Source organism: Globicephala melas, chromosome 11 (genome assembly GCF_963455315.2).
Source record: "Globicephala melas chromosome 11, mGloMel1.2, whole genome shotgun sequence".
Lineage (NCBI taxonomy): Eukaryota > Metazoa > Chordata > Mammalia > Artiodactyla > Delphinidae > Globicephala > Globicephala melas.
The window spans coordinates 48,327,070-48,354,262 of record NC_083324.2 but is presented as its reverse complement, the minus strand read 5'-3'; the positions used below and the strand labels follow the sequence as shown (position 1 = coordinate 48,354,262).

The following is a 27,193-nucleotide window of genomic DNA, read 5'->3' as shown; positions in this document are numbered from 1 at the left end:
AGCCAGAAATAAATAAAATTAAAAAAAAAAACCCGTCATGTTTTATTGTCTTAATGCTGATAAATCAGCATTGTAGTTAATTTTAATTAATGAATAATAAAGTTCAAGGTTAGAGTGTAAAGTTAGCTATTACTTCAATTTCCAATTTGGCTGTAATATGGGTAGTTTTACCCTGCAGCCAAAAACAACCAAAAAAACTCCTAGATGAAATATATAAAATATCTTTTTAAAAGTACAAAGTGCTCCCCTCTTTGTCTTCTCTGCACTGGGGCCAGCTCTCCTGCCGTGGCCTCTCATCTGAAAACGTACGCTTGTGCCAAGTTCGTCTCCACCTCCTCCTTGATCAAGAGAACCTCTGCACTACTGAGCTGATCGCTGTCTACAGTGATGCTGAAACAATAGGAGACACTGACAGATGAGAGCCACAGCAGCTTGGCAGCCCCGAGTCCCCTGACCACCTCACTTATTCCTAGCCACACCTTCCAAACCAGTGCCATTTCAAGGGACATTGACACGGAAACCAAATTCACTGGAGCTGGGGCTGCCACAGTAGGGATGGCTGGCTCTGGGGCTGGAATTGGGACTGTGTTTGGTAGCCTCATCATTGGTTATGCCAGGAACCCTTCTCTGAAGCAACAGCTCTTCTTCTGCGCCATTCTGGGCTTCTGCACTCTCGGTAGCCATGGGGCTCTTTTGCCTGATGTTGGCCTTTCTCATCCTCTTCGCCATGTGAAGGAGCCGTCTCCACCTCCCATAGTTCTTTCTTTCGTGTCTCGTCTGCCCTGTATGTTCCTTTTCCTGTACCTCCCCATTTTTTTTTTGGCTCAGTGTTTGACAGAGGGAAGACAAATGAATACTGTATTAATAAGAAAAAAAAAGTACAAAGTGCTGACAAAATAGGAAATAATTATTAGGTTAAAATCTGTTGGCTAGCTGGAACCCAGAGATGTACACAGGGCATTAAGGCCATGTATCTCATAAGGCACATGTGGAATCAGGCAACTTTTTTCTTTAAATTTTTTAAAAAAATTTTATCTTTTATTTCTGTCAAAGTTAATAATGGTCCTGAATTTGTTTGTTTAGATTTATGTTATTTTCACTAACCCATGGCTTTTAAGTTTGAAGCTTGGGCAGCTGTATAGTTAGTATTTAAATGTACAAGACACTATGCATTTTATGTTTATGGTGCCATTAAATTTTGCACCATCTCTGTGAAGTAGCTATTTATTAGCTCTGTTTTGCAGAGTAGAGATTAAGGACTCATAGAGAGTTACTCATAGAGATTAAGTAACTTGCTTATAGTCACACAGGTAGCAGTTGACAGACTCTGCATTGATTCTAGGTCTTTCTGGTTGTTTCCGCTATTCTGTACTACCTCAGGTAAAGCTGTGCGGCATTTTAGGGATGGAAAGAGCCCATCGTCTTTGTCTCCACCTTTCCTTGCTACTGTAGGTACCTAGGATGGTAGTGCTGTAAGTGCCATCTGATTGTTGTGTTACTCTTCCACTCCCACTCCTCCCCCCCACCCCTCACCCCCACCTTGAGTACCAGTTTCCTAACTGGTCTTAAGTAATAAGAAGGGGAGATCCTGGTTTAAGGCCGAATTTTGGTTTTTTACATCCTTATCCCTATCACTGGACTCGCCTTCCATTGCTGCCTGCCTCTTGACTCAAGACATCAGTAGACACATTCGAGGGCACACAGCAGCCTTCCAAGGAAAATGGCAAGGCCAGAATCGGGCGTGCTTTCTCCTGAAGCTGCAACCTGTCTCTTTAGAGCCCACTAGCATCTCTAAAGTGGGTTCAAATAATGCGGTGGAGCCATGTGCTTAGCCTTCCGATGAGAAATGCTATATAATTTATAGGTGTAAAGGTTTATTACTCTGTAATTTTATCAAGTTTTGCTAGAATGTTTAAATATCATTTTTAGGTTAAATGGTTAAATATCTCTTTAGGACCTGACATAGCAGTTTTCCTCTGTTGGTTGTGAGTTGCTTCCCTCAGATTTTCATAGAGCCACAGTCACAGGTCCTACACCAGAGAAACTTTTAGAGATCAGTTACATGGTCTATTACGGCCCAAAGCAAAAAATCACCTGAGGAGCTAGTCAAAACACACATTGTTGCCTCCGCCCTCCCTCTGCTTCTCATTCAGTTAGTTTGGGGTGGGGCCCAAGAATTTCTGTTTCTAGCAGGCTCCCAGGTGATGCTTTTGCTAATGGTGTTGATCTGTGACCACAGTTTGAGTAACCTTTAAGCAAGTTGTCTCTAATCCCCACCTATAAGTTAGGTACTGAAATTTAAAGAGGTGTGTGTGTGTGTGTGTGTGTGTGTGTGTGTGTGTGTAAGGTGAAATCAAATGGAGATTTAATATCTTTCTTTATAGAGTCATTACATTTTATATTTTAGAAATACATTTCCTGTGTTATTTAGTTTCAACTGCATATACATCTAATTAGTTTGAATTGTCTATAAAAGGATTGCTTTGATTTATTTTCTGACTTTCATAATGAGATGTTTTAGCAGAGTTTAGAATAATTAATTGCATTTATGTAGGAATGACTGATGTTATTAGTGACTTTTTCTTTATTTTAGCTTGTTACAGCTTATCAGACTCTTCAGAGAGAGAAGAAAAAGCTACAAGTAAGTGATTTGTTGGCTGTTATATTGATTGATATATAATTTTAAAAATAGAAAAGATCTTTTAATAAGATAGTTCTAACACTCACTTTTAATAATTCTTCATATGACCAAAGTATTTCAGCTGTTTTACCATTGGGGATTTTGATAAAGAGAATGATTGAGAAATCTCAGATATTTAACCTCTGGTAGGGATGGGCTTCCTTGAGTTCTGGATCCCTGCAGTGTGTAAGAGGTTTGGATTTAAGGCATGTTTGCCTCTTTCAAGCATCATTCCTGGTGTGCCACTGTGCAGGGTGCATCTTTGTTTTAGTGGTAAAGAGACGTACAACTTCGAAGCTTTCCCTTCTACTTTTTAAATACCTGCAGAGATCTCTGTTTCTTATTATATCAGGGTCCAAAAATAAGCATCCTCTCTATTTCCTGAGGCTACTGCTTGTAAAGCCCTTGGTTAAGTGTGTGGAGATAAGAAGGTATTATAGCTCTTCTGGTGACTGAAGACACTAATTATAGAACCAGGAAGTTATTTGTAAAGTGAGATTTGGTAAAATTAATTTCCCCGTGTACATTATTTTAAAATACCGAATCTGCCATAAATATTAGTCTCCTTTGAGTACGACATTAAATTTTCTGGCTTTGGTCTGGAATATAATCAACTGAGAATGATAACACCAGTTACTTATTGCTGATTCAGTGTTCTAATTGTCCATAACAAGTGTGAAAATTAGATTATTACAAATAAAGTTTTTAGTTTAATATTTTCTTAGACATGTGGTCTATAGAAATTGGGGGTAGTTCTCATTTAATCCTTTGTACTATTAATATTCCATAAATTCATTCTCAAAAGGTCATTTTATTCCTAAATTCTGTGAGTACCTTCCTTGTGTTTCTGTGAATTGTCTTATGGATTTTTATTTCGAGATTACATAATTCTACCACTAGGTGGCAGTAGAGAGTTTGGGTTGCATAGTTGCAAAAGTAAAGGGTGTTGGAGATAAAATTCAATGATTTGTGATCTTTTGAACTTGCTTTTCACTACTATGTCATGTGGTTGTTTGAACCAGCTTCTTTTTCCTTTTAAATTAAAGGGTATATTAAGTCAGAGTCAGGATAAAGCACTTCGGAGGATTGGAGAGTTAAGAGAGGTAAGTTGTGACTGGTACTTTGAGAAGAGTAACTAAATCTCTCATATTTATCAGAACTATTGTATGTATTTGGGTAGTTTCATATCTACTACATTAGTTACAGCGAAAATTAACCAGTCCAAGCTACAAGAACAGGGATCAATTCTTATAGTTTTTATTTGTGTGGTTTTCCTGACATCTGTTGGTGGAATTACAGGCAGACCTAGTTGTTGTTTTTTTTTTTACCATCTTTATTGGTGTATAATTGCTTTACAGTGTTGTGTTAGTTTCTGCTGTATAACAAAGTGAATCAGCTATATGCATACGTACATCCCCATATCTCCTCCCTCTTGCGTCTCCCTCCCACCCTCCCTATCCCACCCCTCTAGGTGGTCGCAAAGCACTGAGCTGATCTCCCTGTGCCATGCAACTGCTTCCCACTAGCTATCTATTTTACAGTTACACGTAGTGTATATATGTCTATGTCACTCTTACTTCATCCCAGCTTACCCTTCACCCTCCTCGTGTCCTCAAGTCCATTCTCTACGTCTGTGTCTTTATTCCTGTCCTGCCCCTAGGTTCATCAGAATCATTTTTTTTTTTTAGATTCCATATGTATGTTAGCATACGGTATTTGTTTTTCCCTTTCTGACTTACTTCACTCTGTATGACAGACTCTAGGTCCATCCACCTCACTACAAATAACTCAATTTCGTTTCTTTTTATGGCTGAGTAGTATTCCATTGTATATATGTGTATGCCACATCTTCTTTATCCATTCATCTGTTGATGGACACTTAGGTTGCTTCCATGTCCTGGCTATTGTAAATAGTGCTGCAGTGAACATTGTGGTACATGATTCTGTTTGAACTATGGTTTTCTAAGGGTATATGCCCAGTAGTGGGATTGCTGGGTCATATGGTAGTTCTGTTTTTAGTTTTTTAAGGACCCTCCATACTGTCTTCCATAGTGGCTGTAGCAATTTACATTCCCACCAGCAGTGCAAGAGGGTTCCCTTTTCTTCACACCCTAGATTTGTTCTTAGTGACCCCAAGGGTCTAACCAGAACTTCCTGAAAGTGGAAGGTAACCCCAGATACTGGGGTCTAGTTCTGGAGCTAGTGAGATCTCTATCATGGTGGTGTTGGACAGCTGGCTAGCCAGCCTGTGGGCTGTAGTCAGGATATAAGTTGACAGTTCTTAAGTTCCTTTATAACTGTGGTCTTTATTGTTTATGGAGTACCTATTGGTTGAATAGTCTAATGTAGCAGGAGGAGGGAGAAGGGGACATGATTAAAAGATGTTTCTGGGGAATTCCCTGGTGGTCTAGTGGTTAGGATTCAGTGCTCTCACTGCCATGGCCTGGGTTGAATTCCTGGTTGGGGAACTGAGGTCCTGCAAGTCGTGAGGCAAGGCCAAAAATAAAAGATGCTTTTGTTGTATCCAAGGACTTCTTACCCTAAGATGAGGAGATGAAAACGTTCAAAACCTAAAAATCATAATATAAATTGAGAAGTTTTTATGGGCTGGTAGGGATGCCATGTAACAGAGTCTAGTATGGTAGAATGTAGAAAATTATTTGGAAGAAATGAATTGTAAAGAAAGTAAAGGACTGCATTGCTATTAAGGAGATGTGCAGCTGGTCCTTACTAAAGAATTGGCCTGTGCAGAGTCATGGGTGGGGGAGCAGTGCTTTCCAGACTTTTGGATTTCAGGGACTGAGAAATTAATTACCTTCCAGTTCCTTCCAGAAATGGGGGAAAGGAGACTTGTCATAAGGCTACTTTTATTTTTTTCAAGTGAGGACATTGAGAATAAGGAACCAGATTCTTTTATTGTCATTATTTCATACAAGAAAGTTTTTTTTTAATAATAAAAAAAAGTTAGGAAGGACACAGTCTCAGAATAAAGTACAGTTGTTCAGATGAAAGAAATTTGGATCTAAGAAAAACATGTCTTGATCTGAAGACCAGCATTTGGAGACTCCTACTGCTGGGGGAGGTCAAGCCAGGAGTCTGTAGTGAGAGGAATAGTAAATGTGCCGAGATCTTGGGGCCATGTGGGTGTGGGGAAGAGTAGAGGACAGTTAGTACCTCAGTGTTTTGAGAATTAGTAAGTTTGAAACAATTCAAGAAGGCATTGCTTATAAGTCCTTGAAAGTAGTGTTTGAGGAAAGTTTTCTAGCAAATGTGTGAGGGATGGATTAAATCAGAGGTAGACTTGAGGTAAGAATTCTCTCTAGAAGGCTACTAAAGGAAATTAATCATCAAAATTGTTAGAGATTGGGATTATGGTTTTGGATGTGGAAAAAGGACCTAAACATTGTAGAGAAAGTAATGAAAGAATTTGGTTATATGCAGAGGTCAACAAAAGATAAGTAAAATGTGACTTTGAATATTTTGGGCTTAGAGAATTAGAAAAGTAGGAATCCCAGAAAAATTGTGGGGTTTTGATGGGATATGTTCCAGGTGTTATTCTGCAACATTCTAATGGAGCAAGTGTAAGGGAGAAGCCCTGAGGACACAGAACTGAGCCCAGAGGGATAATTGCCGAGAGAATCAGTGAAGGGCACAGTGGAAACTCTGAGAGACAGGAATATAGGTAGGAGCCCTGAAGCCGCAGAAAGCAGGTACCTCAGTTGAGGAGGTGATTATTAGTGACTGGTATAGTGGAGAGGTAAAGACCATTGGATTTAGTTAGGGAGGCTCATTAATGACTTAAGGAAAGCAGCATGTAAGGAAGTTGAAATTTCACTGTTTGGTGATCAACTAGGTCAACCTTTTCATTTGAGGAGGCCTCTGATTTTGACTATTGATCACTTTCATGTATTGGGAGGAGGAAGGTTCTATTGATTATCTATTTAGTATATAACAATTCAGTTGTAGATCAAGTGAATATAAGGTAGCACAAACAGTAAGATGTCTTAAAGTAGGATACAATTTTACCTTTATCTTAAGTAACTAATTTTTTTAATCCTCTTTACATAATTATCAATTCAGCAGTGATTACAGATCTATAAGTATACTTTTGCTTCTTGGATTTTCATATTCTTTAAGGAACAGAATTATTTGTTGGGGTAAGTACTAATGTTTTAAATGCTGATTATTCTTTAATTATTGTTGCTGATAACTTACCTTAATAGTAATGCAAATCTGGATTGATCAGTTTTTAAACTTTGAAAATTTCAGGTTTGTATTTTTTGTTTTATACTGAAAACTGCTTATGAATCCTTTACATTTTAGGAGCTCCAAATGGACCAACAAGCAAAAAAACATCTCCAAGAGGAGTTCGATGCATCTTTAGAGGAAAAAGATCAGTATATCAGTGTCCTTCAGACTCAGGTAAAAAAAGAAGTGTGGAATTTTTGGATAAAGAAAAATAAAAGGGTTTTGATGGGATATCTGATAGGTTCCAGATGTTTAAAAAATGGACTTTTAAAAAATTTATTTGGCTGCATCGAGTCTTAGTTGCGGCGTGCGGGATCTTCATTGCAGCACGCAGGATCTTTCGTTGTGACGTGCGACCTTCTCTCTAGTTGGGCTCGTTGGCTCCAGAGCTTGTGGGCTTAGTTGCCCTGCGGCATGTGGGATCTTAGTTCCCTTACCAGGGATCGAACCCGCATCCCCTGCATTAGAAGGCAGATTCTTAACCACTGGACCACCAGGGAAGTCACAAAATGGCCGATTTTTAAAACTCTTTGCTTTTCCTCAATTAATTTTAAGGGTAATTTTTGATTTATTGTATTTTCTGGCTAAGGTATCATTGGAAATAGCAAATATCAAAATCAGCAGCATTGGGAGTAAATTTTTTATTTTGATTTCCCCCCCTCCCCCATTATAGCAAAAAGGGTATCTTTTACTCTATTCCTTCTCTGTTTCAAGGAAAGCACTACTGCCAAAGTTTCTCTTGGTTTTTTTCTAATGAAGGACATTTTTTTTTTTAGGTTTCTTTGCTGAAACAGCGGTTACGAAATGGCCCGATGAATGCTGATTTACCAAAACCACTCTCGCAGATGGAACCAGAGGCTGAAGGCATCACTAAAGAGAACACAGATGGTGATGTAGAGCCAGTAGGTAAGCTTCAGCTTGTCAGAAGGTAGGTTAAAAACTAGAGGAGGGGGCTTCCCTGGTGGCGCAGTGGTTGAGAGTCCGCCTGCCGATGCAGGGGATGCGGGTTCGTGCCCCGGTCCAGGAAGATCCCACATGCCGCGGAGCGGCTGGGCCCGTGAGCCATGGCCACTGAGCCTGCGCGTCTGGAGCCTGTGCTCCGCAACGGGAGAGGCCACGGCAGTGAGAGGCCCGCATACCGCAAAAAAAAAAAAAACTAGAGGAGGATGGTGAGAGATTCTAGGGCAGGAAGTAGTAGACATGGACTGAGGTAGAACTAAAATGTCCCTGACCCTAATATTTCCAGAAAGATTCAACTGAGTCAATTTTAAAGATCTTATTGACTTAATTAGACCATTCATGAATCAGGTAGTACCCCTTCTAGCAGATAGAAAAGAGCTCCTGGGAGCTGTACAAAATGAAAGACTTTCATAAGCAGAAGGGAGTGGGACAAGGAAGTTATAGTAGCAAAAAGTAGATTGGTTGTGACAAGGTCCCTTTCCTTTAGGGGATGCAGGGGTCTGTCAGGCATGTGACCTCCCTAGTGTTGACCAGGTGATTCCTGATGCACTGGTTTCAGATTCCATTTCTGGGAGAGGCTGAAACTGTAATTAAGTCTCCATTTGGTGATGCGAGGCTTAGTTTAAGCCTCCATTTTGGACCTGTTTTTAGCAGATGCAAGAGTTTTGATGTTTTTTTGGGCTCTTTGTTTATTGTTTTCCAGGAGAAAGTGAGTAATTGTTTTGACACTTGAAAGTTTGTGAGTAGCACCACATTTTCATTGTAATTGAAATTCATTATATTATACTGTTTTACTGATAGCAGTAGCTAGATTTCATAGAAAAACGTTGTCTGTTCAAGATTAAGGACTATACTCTTTGTCATTATTTGTCTCTTTTAGTTTTTAAGTATTATTGCTTACGTATTTCTACAATCAAAGATGCCAATATTTGCCCTATTATTTGCTTTGTAATTGTAAAAGAAAGAATAATTAAATTATATTTTAAAATCCAATTGTAGCCCTCCCTACTCTTTGAGGCTTTATGGTACCTATTTAGTAAACTTCCCATTTTTTATTTACTAGCTTTATTACAAAGAGATTTGTGATAAACTTTTGGTCCAGCCAATGCTGGAGTAAGGTGCTGAGCAGCCATTTATCTGAGCAACCAACCTGTAAGGGCTCCTGAAACACCCCTGAGCTATGTCATAAATGTAAGGAGATGGAGAAAGCTGTACTTGGCAGAACTCCTCTGGATGAGATTAGAATGCTTTGGAAGGAATACGTTAGTGATCCTTTGGGGATTGGCGCTAAGAAATGGGAGGCACTTGTAAAGAGCAAAAGAGGTCATCAAACTGTCTTTGAAGGAGAGTGGATTCAGTTAACATTAGTTAACTCTTGAGTGCTGTGTGCCATTTGGGTTGGGGTTGAACCACAGAAGAAGAGGTGAATGTACTACGTAGCTTCTTCAGCTGCAGATCACACAAATAGTGGCAGAGTAGAGGTTTGGAAGGGCACCTCTCTCTTCTCAGTCTGGCTCAGAGTGTTGGAATGAGAATACAGTCCTGTGCACTAACAGAGTAGCTGTTCCCAGGGAGCCCTTAGATTCCTCACTGACTGCCCCTGCTTATGCTGCTTTATTAATAGTGGGAGATGGAGCTTCTGCTAAAACACTGGAAATACTTCAGCAAAGGGTTAAGCGTCAAGAGAATCTACTGCAGCGCTGTAAGGAAACCATTCGGTCGCATAAGGAACAATGTATGCTGTTAACCAGTGAAAAAGAAGCCCTGCAAGAACAACTAGATGAAAGACTTCAAGAACTAGAAAAGATGAAGGTAAAAGAGAAAATGATTGTGGTTTAACGCAGCCCTGTGATGCTAGATCCACAGGCCCCAGCGTGGCCTGCACTTCCTCTGGAAAGCCTTCCCCGTTCCTCCGTAGACAGCATGGAAAGGGCCCCTGAGTGCCCTGGGCTTCATAGCATTTACCATCCTTTTGACACATCCTGTGTTCTCTTCTCCTATTAGACTTGTAGGAGTATTCAAATTAGAGAAAATGTTTAGAGTTCTCATATGAGGAGAAGCTTTATTAGAGATGGAAATGAATTTTTAAAATTTTTTTAGGAGCTTCATATGGCTGAGAAGACTAAACTTATCACTCAGTTGCGTGATGCAAAGAACTTAATTGAACAGCTTGAACAAGATAAGGTAAAACAACAAAACTTATGATACTAAAATTTGTCAAGGGGCACCCCAGTTCATTTTTGGAAGCAATTGGAAGCATGCAGACTTCTGCTTTCCAAAATTATTACAGCTGCTTCCATGAAAAATCTTTTTGTTTTAACTTCTAGATTTATATAACCATTAGCATTAGTTTTGTATCATGTGAAGCTGAATCTGTGATTTCTTGATCCCAGTCAGCATTTTGATTTATAGATTAGAATACTGTTGGAAAAGAAATTTGTTTACAGAACATAACTACTTTTTAGAGAAAAGTTAAATTATTTATAGTTAAGGCATTACTAAATGTGAATGATATAAGTATTGTCTTTCAGATATAATGGAAACAGATTAATCTCACAGATAAATTGCCTAAAAAGTAAAGAAATGGTAATGTATATGTTAGCGTAAACAGAAATTTCTTCAAATAAGCTTTAGAATGTATAGGTGAGATTGGCAGTTTAGAGTTGGAACAGCAACTTTAGCTACGGCAGCAAAGACAGCTAAAAAATTCATGGGCAAAACAGTTTTGACCAAAGCCTTTCAGCACCGGGTTCTTGGGTCCTTTTTTTAAAAGTAGCTTCCAGTTAGTTCCACATCATCCACCGTGTTCTTTAATATGGTACTTTATAGCTGCAGTATTTTAAGTGGCCATGTAATTAAGAACATGTTAGAGCTGTTCTGCTATTGAAATGTATTGGCAGTTTTTTCATCCTATTCATTTTGCTGGATTCTATTCCATAAACTTCATGAAGGCCCTCTTTAAAAAAAAAAAAAAAACTTTTTATTATGAAAAACTTAAAACATTTACAAAAGTATAAAGATTAATAAAAGGAATTCCTGTGAACCCATCACCCAACTTCAACAGTTAACATCTCCTGGCTAATTTTGTTTCATCTGTACATTCCCAGCCCCCAGTACCCTCATCCCAGGATTGTTTTAGAGCAAATCTAAGAAATCTTATTTCTTCCATAAGTATTTTAATGGATATTTAAAATAAAGGTCTTTTTTTAATAAAAATATAACCACATTATCATGATCACATCTAAAAATTTAATAGCAATTCCTTAGTACAGTCAACTACCTAGACAGTTTCAGATTTTCCCTTTTGTCCCATACATTTCTTTTCCATTTTTATGAATCAGGATCCAAATGAGGTTCTTTCATTACAGTCGGTTGATGTGACTCTTAAGACTTCTTTTAATCTATAGATTCCACCTCTCTCTCTCTCTCTCTCTCTCTCTCTCTCTCTTTTCCATTGTGCTTTGGTTTTTGAAGAAACTGAAGGCCCACAATTTTCTTTTGGGATTTTATAATAATGCCCCACTTACCTGGTTTTTAATCTGTTCATTAATATTAGCCATCTGGAAGAGTCATACCCTAAAGCAAGGGTTGACAAACCCTGGAAGTAAGGTAATACTCTGCTTAATATCATAAAATAGCTGTCACAGTCTTATGTTTCAAGAGACAAGTTGAACCACCCATTTTTTGTTAGTTGCAAATGACTGATTTAATATATACTATTTGATTATATTTTCCCCCTACCGACCTTCATTTCTTGTGTAGATTATCCAGAGAGTGGGAAGACAGTAGCAATTAGCAAATTGGAGGAATGCCTCACTGACAGTAATAAGGAGTGGTGTTGGGACCAGAGACTGTCACAAGAGGAAAGAGAAAAAGGTAGCTCTGTACCGCAGTCTTGGTCCATCCAGTGTGGCAGCAGTAACCTTATACTCTCAGCAGCCTCTGGGACTTTCCCCATGTTACAGCGCAGTTCAATAATAGTAGTTCATGATTGGTTCTGAGCCAAGTACTAAAGGTCATATTTTGTTGAATATAAACTGTTTACTAAGATAGGGAAAATTATAGTAAACATTTATAGAAAGATTATAAAATAAATCTTTTAACTAAAATGTGTTGTTAATAATTAAAATATTAAAGTTATTATTAAAATAATTTTTTATATTAAGAATACCCTGATATGCCAGGTAACTGAAGTTATTGTAGTATATAGTGTAGTATATACACAGGACACAGACTAAATACTAAATAAACTAAATACTAAATACTAAAATAATTCGTATGCTGTACTTAGTAAGCGACATTATGTTTTCTGCCCTTTAAAGTAAGTTTGATATGTGCTATTGATAATGCAGTTTTGTTACGCAAACGCTTTAGAGTCTGCACTTCTGTTTAGGGGATGGTAATAGCAGAGACAAAACGTCAGATGCATGAAACCCTGGAAATCAAAGAAGAAGAAATTGCCCAACTTCGTAGTCACATCAAGCAGATGACTAGCCAGGGAGAGGAATTACGGGAACAGAAAGAAAAATCTGAAAGAGCTGGTAAGAACTCAGGGGTTACTTGTTTTATGTTAGAAATCAAAAATCACGTAAAGTGCTTGACCAGCCAACATTTAGAAAAATTAGTTAAATATGGATAAAAATGTTTAACTGTAGAGACTCTTTATAAAGACACTGTGGACTGTTCCTCGGAAGAGGCAGGGGTTGGTAAATTATGGCCTCTGGGTAAAATGCAGCCCATGCCTGGCCTGTTTATGTATAGCCCTGCAAAGCCTGAAGTATTTATTATCTGGCCTCTTATAGAAAATGTTTGCTGACCACTGCCTTAGACTATCAAAATTCAGGTTTACAACTTTGAAACTCCCCAAGTAGGCACAGCATGGTACATATTAAATAACTGCTACCTTTTGGATGCTCTAGGGTAAATAAAAAGTATAAGATGTAGTCTGCTTTTTAAGAGACTGATGGAATAATTCAGTGTTATACATAACTGCATTATGTTTTGACCCAATAAATGCTAGACTGTAAAGTGTAGAGACCAGTATTCAGCAAGGTATGATACTGAATAATGCTCGGAAAGAAAGTAGAGATGCTAGAAAGAGGAGAGAGCAGAGTGAACTGGTGCCTTCAGGTTAGTGAGGATGTGAGTTGACTTGGGCCTCAGATAATGAATAGAATGGGCCTAAACAGAGAGATGGGGGCAGCACATATTTCACATTTAAGATCATAAACGGGCCCAGTGACCATGGGGGGGGTGTGTCAACTGGAAACCATTCTTGCTGAAGTGGCAAATGAAGTTGGATTGTGAAGGAACTGACTGTTAAAGTCTATAAAAGTGAGTAGCTGAGTTTAGACTTTGGTAAACAAGGAAACCAGTAATAGGAAAGCATAATGTGATGGAAACCAGTGTTGTAGGTAGAAAAGAAATGAAGTGGAAAGTCAAACTTAAAAGCAAGGGTAGAAGTCCAGGCTTTGGGAACTGAGAGCTTTGGCCACCTTGACTAGGATGGTGGGTCTGGGAAGGAGAGGAAGAGTCAAATTTGCAGAATTTGGTATCCAGTTAACTTGGAGGGGCAGAAGAAAAGTAGGAGTCCAAGATGACGCCAGAGTTTTAAGGTTAGGAGGCCGAATGAATCAGGTGAAGTCAGAATAGGAAGTCTAAATGGGGACACTGAGGAATAGAATGAAATGGTGAATTTGCTTAGATTCTTTGAATTTGGGCCTATCATGAGGTTTCCAGATGGAATTGACCTGTAGGAATTTGGAAATAAAAAATCGGAGCATCTTTTAGAGTCGTTAGCCTAAGGTTGAAGCCTATGGTTCGATCTGTAGAAGAGGCTGATTTCTCTGAAAGATTGTTTTACTGGTAGTGGAAGTGGTGGTAGCCTTAGCGGCTGCTGTTGCTAATAGCCAGACTTACTTTATGCAAGGCTCTGTCATCAATGCTTTGCTCGTATTCACTTGTGTATGTATTTGTATTTAATCCTCAAAATTTCTATGACTTGGGTATTACTATTATCCTCATTTCACAAATAAGAAAGGAGACAAGAAAACCTAGGAACATAGAAGTTAAGTAACTTGCTTACATTCACCCACAGAGAGTAAATGTATAGTCAGGATTTGAATCCGGGCATTTTGAGTCCAGAGCCTATGCTCTTAACAGAGATATTGAGTTTGGCAAAGAGACATAAATGGAAACAAAAAAAGTAACCTGAGAAGTCATAGGAATTGCGGATACTTATGCTTCTGGGGGAATATAGGAGGCATTTCCGAAAGTGGGGGAGGTAGGATGAAGATTTTTTTAAATGTCTTTTAATTTGCATGAGGATTTGATTCCCAGGATGCAGTTTCAGAAGTTATTTTAGAAACCAGATTGTAAGGTTTAAGGAAAGGAATGGGTCTGGATGAGAGAGGCAGTTGGTTGTGCTCATAAATATCTCCTCATCTCCTTATAGTTGTTTTATTGACAAGTGGCTGGGAAATTTAGAAATGTGCTCCCCAAAAGCCTAAGATTTCCCTTCAGAGAGCATTACTGGGTAGAATCTCTCAGATTATAATCTCTAAAGACTTTGCTGAAGCAGCTGGAGACTCGTGAGATGCTGTAAAACAGGTTTGCTTTCCGTGAGCAGAAAACCTAATGCAAAGTCTCAGCTTCTCATGTCAAGCCTTTTCATTTTTAAGACTGCTTTTGTTGACTCTTGTAGCCAGCTGAGAGAAAATAATGCCGGTCAGGGATTACATTTCCTTTTAACATTGAGATGCATCTTGTGAGGAGGTAGAAACCCATGAATAACAAGTAAAAAGGGGCACATGATGAAAAGGCAGACAAAATATACAGTTAATTCATATGTAGGATAAAAATTTCCCAGGCTGCTGTTCCAGTCAACTCTTTTGTAATACAGCCTTCCTTCTCTTGCTTCTCCCAGCACAGATGTATTTTGTCTTTATTTATTTATTTCTACAATTGAGGTATAGTTGATGTACAATATTACGTAAGTTTCAGCTGTACCACATAGTGATTCACAATTTTTAAAGGTTATACTCCATTTATAGTTATTAGAAAACATTGGCTGTATTTCTTGTGCTGTACAATATATCTTTGTACCATATTTATTTTATGCGTGGTAGATTGTACCTCTTATGTATTTTGTCTTTAAATGTGATTTTCATAAAACTATATTTTTGTAATATTTCATAGCCTATAAGTTGAGAAACTTACCTGTTAATACTGTCAAAATATTTAAAGTTAATAAATACTTAAAGAGAATTAAGATTTACAGTTATTTAATAGATATATTTATTTTGGAAAGTCTTTGGATAACACAGTTATGAGTGCTTTTATAGATATTTTCAAAATTATATTTGTAGTCATAATTATTGAGGTTTATGATAGAAAGTTGTAACAGACTGATTCCATATTGAAGATGTTGCCCTTTAAATCTATAATGAAAGTTAGTTTTGTGCATCAACTGAATTTCATCTAATGGCTTTAGTTGAGTCTGAACAGAATTGTTCTAATATAATGTGATTCTTAGTTCAAATATAAAATGCATTTGCCAATTGACAGAAAAGTCCCAATTTGGTACTAAAAGTGAGAAAAGGTCTTTGTAAAGGAAATAGAGTTTTCATAAATTTTTATAAACATCATTTGGCTCTTGGAGAATTCAACTGCTCTGTTAAATATTTCTTTCTTAGATTTAAAATTCAAAGGCTAAAAAACACGTAAGAGCTGGCCATGTGAAGGAAACACTAACATTAAAGTTTGTGGTTGTTAAGGTTTTTAGAAGTAAATGTGTCTACATAAAATAATTATCAAAGGATCTGAACTCTCCTAATGCATTTTTGATTGTAAAAAATTTAACTCATATATTTAGCAGTTCTTGACATGTGGATATTAGTAGACAAATGGCTACTTTTGGGGGCTCACTTATTCTGGAGATCAAAATGTGGCTCAAATACATTCCTCACTACTTTTCTTAGAAAACAGTCTATTGCACTGCTTCTCATAGTTTTTCTAGACAAACTGTCATGATTCTCTTATGTTGGAAGACAAAGGAAATCTGAGTGTCTCTGATTTTAAAAAGAATAATACTGTCATAAAATACCAAGACTATGGGAATATGGTAACCTGCCTACTTGATGCTGTATCAGCTTGTAGTACTTATTCTGCTCTACAGTGGAACTGGTAGGCATGTTTTCTGAAGTACAATACTATAGCACTTTTGTTAAAATTATTTCAGTGAATAAAGAAAATCAAAAATAAATATATTTGTTACAACCATTTTACTACAACTGTTGATAGTATTCCTTTCTAGGTGTTACTTAAAAACAGATGGTCATATCTTCAAGTAACCAGATTTTAAATTTGGAGAATTCTGGTGATTCAGCTTAAGTATGTGATGGTACTTTTTAAGGTACTAGGTACTATTACTAATTGTCTAGAATATTACCTCTTCAATGCAGCACCGGTGCAGAATGTTAATGCTGCTAAAGTTCACGCTAGATCTTGGGTATTCTTTGTGTGCATGTGTGTGTATGTTTTACCTAGGATAGGAGGTAGAGTAGCTGGCTAATCATTATGTAGTGTATTACCCCAAAATTGGAAAATAGAGAAAATGAAAGCACATTGCTGTTGTTTCAATACACTTCCATTTTTTTCTCAATCCTTATTTTATACAATTGTAATCATAATTGTCCATATAATTTTGTATGCTCCTTTTTCTTTATTTAGCATTATATTAGGAGTAGTTTTACATGTTGCTAAAGTACTAACATTTTAATGGCTTCGTCAGAATGCATGTACGTCATTAACCATCTCCCTATTGATCAGCACCTAGATTATTTTCTACTTTCACTATTTTGAATAATACTGTAACAACTTTGTAATACAGCTTATTCCATCCTTGAATTTTTTCTCTGGATAAAGTCTTCCCCATAGACTTTTAGTCTTTTTTGTTAATTACCTTTAAGAGATTTAAATATAGCCATTACAAAAAAGAACCCATATCATAGTATTAACACCTCGTCCTTAAAATGTTCTTGCCTACAACTGTGCAAAATGAATGAAATATTCTGCTCAGATTAGGAAAGTTTCCAGAGCGCACTGACTTTTGTAAAACCTGTTTCCATTTCATGTACCCTGTCTTTGCTGAAGTTCTGTGTTTTATGATTGTCTGCATTTTAAAATGTAGAGTAACTCACAACATTCTTTGCTTTTTTATTGTCATGTTGTGTTTGTGCAGGAAATAAGTTTCTTTTTCATTTGTATAGTATAAACCTGATATACCAAAGACATTCAGTGGAACATTTATTTGAAGGACCCTTTAAAATAGTTTATTTTTAAATAATGTATAAGATTTATGCATATTTGTATAACACACAAAAATCACATGTGTATTTAAGTGCTTTGTTAGTTGTTGATAATATATGTAACAGAGTTTTCTTGGAGTCTTAAGTCTCACAAAACATCTTATTTTTGTGCATCCACACATGCCAATAAGTGAATCATGGTGCCTTTCCCAAGCCTTGTATGAACAGGACTGGGGTAAGGGCTGTTTTTTCTTATCATGGGTACTTTGAATAAGCTTTACAAAGAAAATTCCATGTTTCTCAGGCAAAAGAGTATGAATTAAAGTTGAATTTAAGTATGCCATGTTAGGTGAGTAGTATGTACACATTTTGGCACTGAATGAACACCTGATGGAAAATTTCATTATTTTAAATGGAATTAGATTTTAATTTAATATAAGTTTTTTATTTCATAGTCGTGTATTTGTAGGTGCTTGATATATTTCTACAATAGTAGCTGTACATACATACCTTTAGAAAGTCATTATCAGCCTGCACTTATTTATGTCCCTGGCAGTGTCACTGTTACTGGAAAGCACCAGCAACTAGAGGAACACATTTCTTTGCTACACAATCATATTTTCCATTTAATTAAATTTACTTAGCTTTAGCCTAATATTTTTCAAGATCATCCTGATGTTTTCAAAGTATTTGATAGTAAATTTGCATGGTTAATGTAAGGAGTGCATGAAATTTGGATAGATCTGTAAAAATTTTAAAGGTCAAAGCATAGTTAATCCTTAGAGTGAATCCTGTTATGTATTTTGGGAAGTGGCTTGAAAAGTAGATTTCCATTGCACATGTGATATTTAATTTCTGAAGGCCCCAACTATTAAATTTCTGAAGGCCCCAAGTATTGCAATATCTGGTTTATGCCACTAGGTGGTAGCATTATTTTATTTTCATTTATGTAAACTCTAGACCAGTGGTTTTCAAACTTTTTAATCACAGGGATCTCCTTACACTCTTAAAGCTTACTGAGGTTTCCAAAGAGTATTTGTTTGTGTGGGTTATATGGATTGATATTTATTATATTAGAAATTAAAACTAAGAAATTTTTTAACAGTTCATTTAAAAATAACAATTATAAACCTATTACATGTAAGTATTGAATACTTTTATGAAAATTACCCATATTTCCCAAAACACAATTTAGTGTGAAGAATGGCATTGCTTTACATTTTTGCTTATCTTATTGTTTGGCTTAATAGAAGATGGCTGTATTTTCATGCCTGTTTCTACATTCAATCTGTTGTGATAGGGTCACAGAAAGGGTCTCATGACCCTAGGATTTGTGGCCCACACTTTGAAAACTGCTGCTCTAGACTTTTGCTTTTATTCACAAAAGACACTTGATGATTGGATGGGAATTCTGATAAATCTTTGTGTTGTTTTTTTCTGTTAATTTGCATTTCATTCATTTCATAGTACTAGCTGTGTTTTTTTGGTTTTATATCACATGCATTTTAGCAGCTTTTTTGCTGGGATAAAGAAATAAGCACTGGCTTACTTATTCATTCTTGATGTTATTAATCAGCTTCTTAGTTAATCTAGAGGTGGCAGCCTTTCCACATTTCTGCCTCTTTGCTTCTTCCCTGCAGGGGGATTAGAGTGGGTCTTGTTATTTTTACAGTAAAGTGTCCCCTGGGACAGTGCAACAAAACAGTAATGCTGCCTAGAATCTCAGAATTCCGGCATTTGTTATTTATTATGATTGGTTAGGACATCGAGGATGAGGAGGGGGAAAGACAGTGAAGTGGCAAAAGCAAATTCTTCCTAGCTTAGCCTGAGGATTAGTTCTTTTATACACCTCACCCCCCCCCCCCGCCTGCCTTATTACTTCAACTGTCTTTTTGTGAAATATTTTCTTTATATCACCCAACGCCTAACATATGCTTGGCAGATGTCAAACATCTAATAAATATATGATGAATGAATGGTTGGATTATTGAGCTGTAGATTGCCAACCTTTCTCATGTAACTCATATAGTGAGCATTTGTCCATTTTCATAATTCCCATGGATGTGAGTAAACCTCATCTGAAGGGGAAAGTGATGAGCCAGCAATAAAAGGTCTGCCCTGTGTTTTTTCTTAACTGATAGAGGACCATTCTTAAGGTACATTCAATTTTTTCTAGAAATATTTTCAAAGTTTTTTTTTTTTTTTAAAGCAAAAATTGCCTGAGATACATTGAATTTTGCTTTGGAAGAACACAACGTGTTCTTGCAACATTTGGCGGCAGTTCGTGCTTAGCCTTCCTGTTGGTGTGTGCTGTGACCATGGTTTCTCTGTGCACTCTTGCATGTTGGCAGAAGACTTGTCAGCTGGGGCTGATGCACGCTTTCTTTCTCCCCACTCACTTATCCTGTGTTGGTAATTGGAAGACAAATTATGTAGACATTCAGAACATACTTCTTTAGTACTCAACATTAAAATCCTAGCATAGTTTCATTTTGGAAAGAGTGGGGAATTCACTTGAGAATATTATAGGCTAAGGACACCACTTTACTATGTCTAGTGGTTGCAAGATCAGAAGGTGAGATGTTTCTGGTTAGTAAGTAAGCTCTCAGTATATCCTCCTTCAACATTGAAATGGGACTCGTTGGATGCAGACTTCCTGTAAGGAAGTGGCTTCATTTGTGGTAGAGTGTAGAGTGGGTTTGAAATAAGTTTTCTGTATGTGGATATAGAAATGTGTTTTATTGCCTCTTTAAAATTTTATTTTATTTTGGGGGGACTTAACATTTTCATAAAGCAAGATGGAGGTGGAAAGCAGTGAGTTTTTGTATGTCTGTCAGAGGTATAATAACATGCTGCATTTTGTTGAGAGTTAGAAGCCATCAGTAATTGATTGGTTCAGAAATTCTGGTTTAGTGAGGTATATTATTGCTCAGCTGAGCTTGATCAATGTCAGCATTCTTGGTTTTAAAAAATAATGCAAGGTAAGGATTGTTCCTTAAATCCTATTTAAGTTGATTTATCATCTGAAGGCAAAGTTGGATGACTCAGTTGTTACATTTGAATGAGGACATCTCAAAGGTGTCTTTTTAGGTATAAAATTATATGGTTCTCTGACAAGGTGGCAGAAGGTAGGAAGAAAGGATTAAATTTAGATGAAAAGAACTTTGGAACCAGATCTGTCCTACCTTAATCATTATATGATGGATAATCAAGTGACTTAGGAAAGCTATTTTGGAGGATTAAACACTAAAATTAGAATATAATATAGGAGAATATACTAAAATTTACTGAGTATGGTTAGAAAAGTTAACTATTGGAAAATTATATCCAAATAGGAACTTTGTGGCATAGATTTTTTTGTTATTTGAGAAAGTGAGAGCACTACATCTATTTTTATACTATATCAGATTCTGGAATTTAAAGAAAACAATGAAAATTCACTTGGTATTGACTGTGTACAGTTTTGTTTTATTTTGCTTAATTGACAAAAGTTTTTCATTTAAAACTGTCTTGCTGGAAGAATATCAAAACTATTTTCAGGTTCTCTAGAGCCTGATTTAAGATATTTCTGTGAAGTGCTTAGAAGTGCTAATGTAAGTGCAATCTTACATGCCAAATATTAGCAGTAAGGAAAAGATTGTGATGACATCTAATAAGCATTTTAAAATATTGTCATTCCATTTTTCCATGTTTTTCTTTCCCAGATTTAAACCTTCAGCTCAAACTAAGCAGTAAGCACTCTGCTACAGAATTTCTTTCCCGTAATTGATCAGTTTACTCCATCAGGAAACTAATTTCTTATTCCTACCAAGAGGAGCTTCTTAATGCTCGACACCAGAATTTATAGGAAAAGAATATCTAACTAAAACAAAGAGCATTTCCCTTTAAATACTTTATTTACCAACATATTTATGTCTAAGGATTATCATCTTGGTGTTTGCAGGCAAATATCAATAAAGTTGGAGTAGGAATCTTTAAAAATAATTTCAGCTAATTAATATGCCTTTGAAATTTAGACCTTATTTGAACTATAGTTTTATACTTTGTGCATATAAAATGAATAAATTGGGTAGATTTTTTTAATATTAAAAACATGGTTGCCAGAGAAGTGTTTTTGTTTTGTTTTGTTTTGTTTTTTAACGTAGTGAGCAAAATAAGTTGTGTTTCTTGGTTGTTACCAGAATTCAGCCTTTCTCTTGCCTTTTTCTGTACCTACTACAGTTCATCATTAAGAAAATGCTTTAGAATACGTGTTTGCTTCAGGTATGCAATTCCTTTGCCCAAACCACTGTCCGTTAAGTCAAATTGTGGTTAATAAAGGGGCTTTTAAATGAGATATCATAGGTTGAAGTTCCACATTTCTTATACCACTGGGAGTGAAAATACTACACATGTCAATGAACTGTCACCTCTGGATATATGTTTCTTAAAAGGATTAAAACCCATCTTGAAAATTGATGTTTTATTTATAGTTCGTCTCTTTGGTAAAGGGAAGTCTGGTGTCTTCTAGTCTGTGAGGACTAAAGGAAATAGTCTAGGATGATAATAGCCGTAGGATTTTCACAGGCTACTGTTCTGTCAGTAGAGAGAGAAAGAAGGGGAGAGAGAGGGAAAGTGTATGTTTGCACACATATGCAGTGCACACAAACATATATACACACACATGCATATACATACAAATATACATAAACACACACACATATATATTTTGGTGTAAAGTTACCCAGCTCTTGCACCCATCATATATGACTTTGTTTGATACTAGATGAGCTGTCCTTAAAGATCTTACTACTCTAGCCTAGATGATTGTTTATTAAGGGCCTGAATTCTTACTTATTTCACCCAAGAACTCCCTGCTGGTAGTGCCTTTTTATACACGTTGAATCAGGTAAAGATTTCTTTCTAGTTAACTACACTAATTCGAAACTTACACAGTAGTAGGTTTCATATCAAAATACATTGTTTAAATATGTGATTCAGACAGTAAATATTAAAAAAAAACCCTGCTGTTATCATATGGTTAAGAGGTTTTTAAAAATAAGATTAGTCAAAGAATAATTTTTTCATTCTTAAAAATGTCCTAGTGAGTATATAATAGTATTACCTAATTATTGATAATGATTAGATAATTATTAGATAATCGATAATAATTAGATAATTAAATAAGAACTGCATCACAAACAAAAAAGCAATTGGAATTATATACTACAGAAGTAGGTACAAGTCTTCATTTCTTTGAATTTGCTATCCATAAGGACACTTGTGGGGAGAGTGGGCAATCTTTAGTAATTTAATATTTTTTCTAATATTTTTTCTAACTTCTGAGCTTAAGTTCATATAAGCAATCTTAAGATCTGAATCCAGAACTCAATGACAAATTGCTTTCAATGACAAATTGCTTTCAGTGACTGGACATTTCTGTGGCTTTTAACTACTCAAATATCTCTTGGCTTAAAACAGTGATGAGTTTTTTAACCTCTTCTGCTACTGCTGCTCTTAGTTCCCATAAATTGAATGTAAAACACTTTAGCTCAATGATAGTATTTCTTGAGATACTTGTTTTCTGCTGTTTTCATTATAGCTTTTGAGGAACTTGAAAAAGCCTTGAGTACAGCCCAAAAAACAGAAGAAGCACGGAGAAAAATGAAAGCAGAAATGGAGGAGCAAATAAAAGCCATTGAAAAAACAAGTGAGGAGGAGCGTAACAGACTTCAACAAGAATTAGGCCACGTGAAACAGGAGGTTGCTCATGTAATGAAAGTAAGAATAATTCTGGATTGAAATGGGCTACGGCAGTGTTGAAACTTAAGTCTTAGGCTCTTCCTACATCTTTGATAGTAAAGAAGAGTTAATTTGTATTTTGTTTGAGACCTTGATCATTTCGTGATGTTTAGATTATAGGAAAAAAGCACTTTGATAGAGAAATGAATGTGTACCTTTTTGGCTATACTTCCCAGAGATAGTCTCTGCATATAATTTCTCTCTTATGTTTTCTAATCCTCTCTTTAATTAATTAACTAAGTTATTTATTTGGCTACATTGGGTCTCACTTGCAGCACATGGGATCTTCATTGTGGCGTGTGGGATCTTCTGTCGTGGTGCGCAGACTTTTCTCTAGTTGTGGTGCGTGAGCGCGCAGGCTCAGTAGTCGCGGCACGTGAGCTTAGTTGCCCCGCGGCATATGGGATCTTAGTTCCCTGTCCAGGGATCAAACCCACATCCCCTGCATTGGAAGGTGGATTCTTAACCACTGGACCACCGCGGGAGTCTCTTTATTTATTTATTTTTTAAACACAAAAGATGGCAGGTTATTTTTACTGATCTGTATTTTGCTTTTCCACTTAATAATCTGTCATGGAGGTTGTTCTTTATTATTGAGTTGATAATGATGCCCCATTTGTTTTAAAGACTGCTCAGGACTTCATTGTATGAATAGCTCATAATTTAATCAGTCTTCTGCTGATGGATATTTAGGCTTTCAGTTTTTACTGTTGGAAATTGTGAATATCCTTATCGTATTTGCTCACATCTGTGTTTCTTTAGAATAGATTCCTAGAAGTGGAATCTAGGAAAAAATTACGTGTATTTATAATTATTGGATAGTTGCTACAAGCTCAGTGGAGGACAGTTTATACTCATGAGCAACGTATTAGAATATGTTCCTGCCATCACAAAGATGGTATTACCTGAATGTTTTTATCTTTCCAAGCTAAGTTAAAATAATGACATCATTGCAGTTTTTTTTTAAATAAATTTATTTATTTATTTATTTTTGGCTGCATTGGGTCTTCATTGCTGCGCGTGGGCTTTTCTCAAGTTGTGTTGAGCAGGGGCTACTCTTCATTGCCGTGCGCGTGGGCTTCTCACTGCAGTGGCTTCTCTTGTTGTGGAGCATGGGCTCTAGGCACTTGGGCTTCAGCAGTTGTAGCACGTGGGCTCAGTAGTTGTGGCTCACGGGCTCTAGAGAGCAGGCTCAATAGTTGTGGCGCATGGGCTTAGTTGCTCCGCGGCATGTGGAATCTTCCTGGACCAGGGCTCGAACCCATGTCCCCTGCATTGGAAGGTGGATTCTTAACCACTGTGCCACCAGGGAAGTCGTGTAGTTTTAATATGCATGTCTCTTACCAGTATGACAAACATGTTTTTGTATGTTTACAGGAATTTATAGTTTTCCTTTTTGAGTCGCCCGATCAGATCCTTGATTCATTTTCCTCTTGGGCTGTTGGTCTTTTTCTGATTTGTAGAAGCTTTTTACCTATAGTAAGAATTAGCCATTGGATATAAGGTGCGTTTATCCAAATAATTTTCTCAGTTTGTTATTTGTTGTCTTTGTTTATGATTTGCTTTTGTTTTGGGTTTTTTTTTTTGGCTATGCAGAAAGTTTTCTTTTCCTTAGATGCTATCTGGATTTTGTTCTGCTTTAAAAACACATTCTCAGTTGAGATGAAAAATTTTTTTTATTTTTCTCATCTAACACTTTTTTTTTTCTTTTGTATCCTTTGACCAACATCTTCCCATTTCTCCATCCTCAGACCTGATAACTTTGCCTTCCATCACACCAAGGTTTTTTTTTTTAAATTAATTTATTTTATTTTATTTGTGTTTGGCTGTGTTGGGTCTTCATTGCTGTGCACGGGCTTTTCTCCAATTGAGGTGAGTGGGGGCTACTCTTTGTTGTGATGCACAGGCCTCTCACTATGGTGGCTTCTCTTGTTGCAGAGCATGGGCTCTAGGTGTGCAGGCTTCTCTACTTGTGGCTCACGGGCTCTAGAGCCCAGGGTCAGTAGTTGTGGTACACGGGCTTAGTTGCTCCGCGGCATGTGGGATCTTCCCAGACCAGGGCTCGAACCCGTGTCCCCTGCATTGGCAGGCGGATTCTTAACCACTGCGCCACCAGGAGAGCCCTCTCATCTAACACTTTTATGTTTTCATTTTTTATGGTTAAATCTTTGATCGAACTGAAATTTATTTAGTGTGAGGAGTGAGGTAGGGCTCCAACTTAAATTTTTTCCAAATGACTACCTAGTAGCCTTCAAATCATTTCTTTAATAGCCCATGTTTTCCCTTCTGACATGCCATACTACCTTTATTACATACTAAATTATTGTAGTGCTACGTATGGGCCTTCTGGATTCTCTGTGCTGTTCCACTGCTTTGTCTGACTATGTGCTGGTATTACACTAATACCAGTTTTATAATATGTTTTAGTTTTATAATGTTCTACTATTTGGTAGCCTCTCCTTGTTATTCTTGTTTTTCAGAAGAGATCAGCTATTCTTGCATGTTTATTTTGTCCAGTGGGCCTTCCCTCATTTTGTTTTATTTGATTATATTAAATTTTTGAATTTATTTAGGGTGATTTGACATTTTTATAAGATTGAGTCCTCCTATTCAAGAAAGAACAAGGTCAATACTTTTTTTTTTAATAAATAAATTAATTTATTTATGACTGTGTTGGGTCTTTGTTTCTGTGCAAGGGCTTTCTCTAGTTGTGGCAAGCGGGGGCCACTCTTCGTCGCGGTATGCAGGCCTCTCACTATCGCGGCCTCTCTTGTTGTGGAGCACAGGCTCCAGACGCGCAGGCTCAGTAGTTGTGGCTCACGGGCCTAGTTGCTCTGCGGCATGTGGGATCTTCCCAGACCAGGGCTCAAACCCGTGTCCCCTGCATTAGCAGGCAGATTCTCAACCACTGCGCCACCAGGGAAGCCCAATACTTTTTAATAAGTAGTAGTACATGCCTGGAAAGCTAGGCATAAATAGATGGGTGTAGCCAGAACACCTTGACCATGGTGGAGTGCCCTCTCTGAGAGCATCCTTATTCCTCCTACTGTGCTTCCCTATCCTGATTGGTGGGGAACATCTTTGTATGATGTGGAATTGGAGCTTCAACCCCATAGGAACTGACCATTGCAGCTGCAGCTCTCTTTGTCTTAAATGAGGAGCAACACTTTATTGGTTTTTCTTTTAACTCTCAAGAGTTTGGTGACTTTTGATTTATGTGGGAAATATGTTCCAATTTTTCCTCTTAAGAAGCTATTAACTTGATTATAATGAAGTATTATTTAGTTGTAGAGTTAACATATTTTATTCTGGGTGTCTCACTTTAACTATTTGGTTGCGTTTCAGAAATCCTCAGAAGAAATTGCAAAATTACAGAAGCTTCATGAAGAGGAGCTGGCCAGCAAAGAGCAGGAACTGACTAAGAAGTTTCAGACCCAAGAAAGGGAATTTCAGGAGCAAATGAAAGTAGCTCTTGTAAGTACCTATTTTGTTTTGGCCACATTATAAAGTTGTCAGCCCCTCACCCCTGCCTCCCAGCTTGAGGTCACGCTACTGGCAGCCTTAACATTTGAGTATGCAGAGAGGGTTGGCCGTAGGCAGGAATGAGGCTGTCAGAGCTTGTTAATTTAGTATTATCTGAAAATTAAATTTTCTCATCTAACAAGCTTTCATTAATCAGTTTGTTTATCATTCCTCTCACCCTGGCTGTAGGCTGTGATTAGGGAGAAGTAAAGGGGAACATAGGGTAACTGAAGCAGCGACTGCGTAACTTAGGAAGAATGTCTAAAAACTCACCAGACTGAATGTATCAGAGCTTAAGGTTCAGAGAGTTTGCCTGAATGCATTTTAAAGAAGACAAAATGAAAATGACCAAGTAGTTTTCATTTTAAGTAGAATAATTTCAGTAATTTTCAATCCATATGATGTTTAAAAAGATAAAGTAAAATGAGAAAACTGACTGAACTAACTAAAACAATAACCAGAAAAGCAAAGATAGAAAGATTTGTTGGAGTAGTATAATTTGGAAGTTTAAAGCAAAAAATTTTTTCTCTTGAACTGTGAAGTATTAATGCTGAAAATGTAGTTTACTGTTTTTATATGAAGCTATTATCCATGAGATAATATGTATAATTAAAAAATACTTTTAGTATGAAAGGATGAGAAATAGTTTTTATAATTTTAATCTCCTTTTTTTTTTTTTTGGCTGCATCATGTC

General features: G+C 36.9%; 1 protein-coding gene and 1 pseudogene across 5 annotated transcripts in view; both read left to right on the top strand.

Annotated features, from left to right (window-relative positions):
• GOLGA4 (golgin A4) overlaps nucleotides 1–27,193 on the top strand; it is a 105,382-nt gene that overhangs the window by 40,252 nt on the left and 37,937 nt on the right. For 4 of the 5 annotated variants that reach the window (XM_060307280.2, XM_030830127.3, XM_060307278.2 and 1 more), the window contains 9 exons: nucleotides 2,594–2,641; nucleotides 3,727–3,783; nucleotides 7,004–7,102; nucleotides 7,705–7,834; nucleotides 9,513–9,700; nucleotides 9,989–10,072; nucleotides 12,282–12,429; nucleotides 22,778–22,956; nucleotides 26,323–26,451. In XM_060307280.2, coding sequence (XP_060163263.1) covers nucleotides 2,594–2,641; nucleotides 3,727–3,783; nucleotides 7,004–7,102; nucleotides 7,705–7,834; nucleotides 9,513–9,700; nucleotides 9,989–10,072; nucleotides 12,282–12,429; nucleotides 22,778–22,956; nucleotides 26,323–26,451 — 1,062 coding nt within the window. The remainder of the gene's footprint in view (nucleotides 1–2,593; nucleotides 2,642–3,726; nucleotides 3,784–7,003; nucleotides 7,103–7,704; nucleotides 7,835–9,512; nucleotides 9,701–9,988; nucleotides 10,073–12,281; nucleotides 12,430–22,777; nucleotides 22,957–26,322; nucleotides 26,452–27,193) is intronic. The other variant, XM_060307279.2, reaches the window with a different exon arrangement.
• On the top strand, nucleotides 205–733 carry LOC132598125 (ATP synthase F(0) complex subunit C2, mitochondrial pseudogene; annotated as a pseudogene).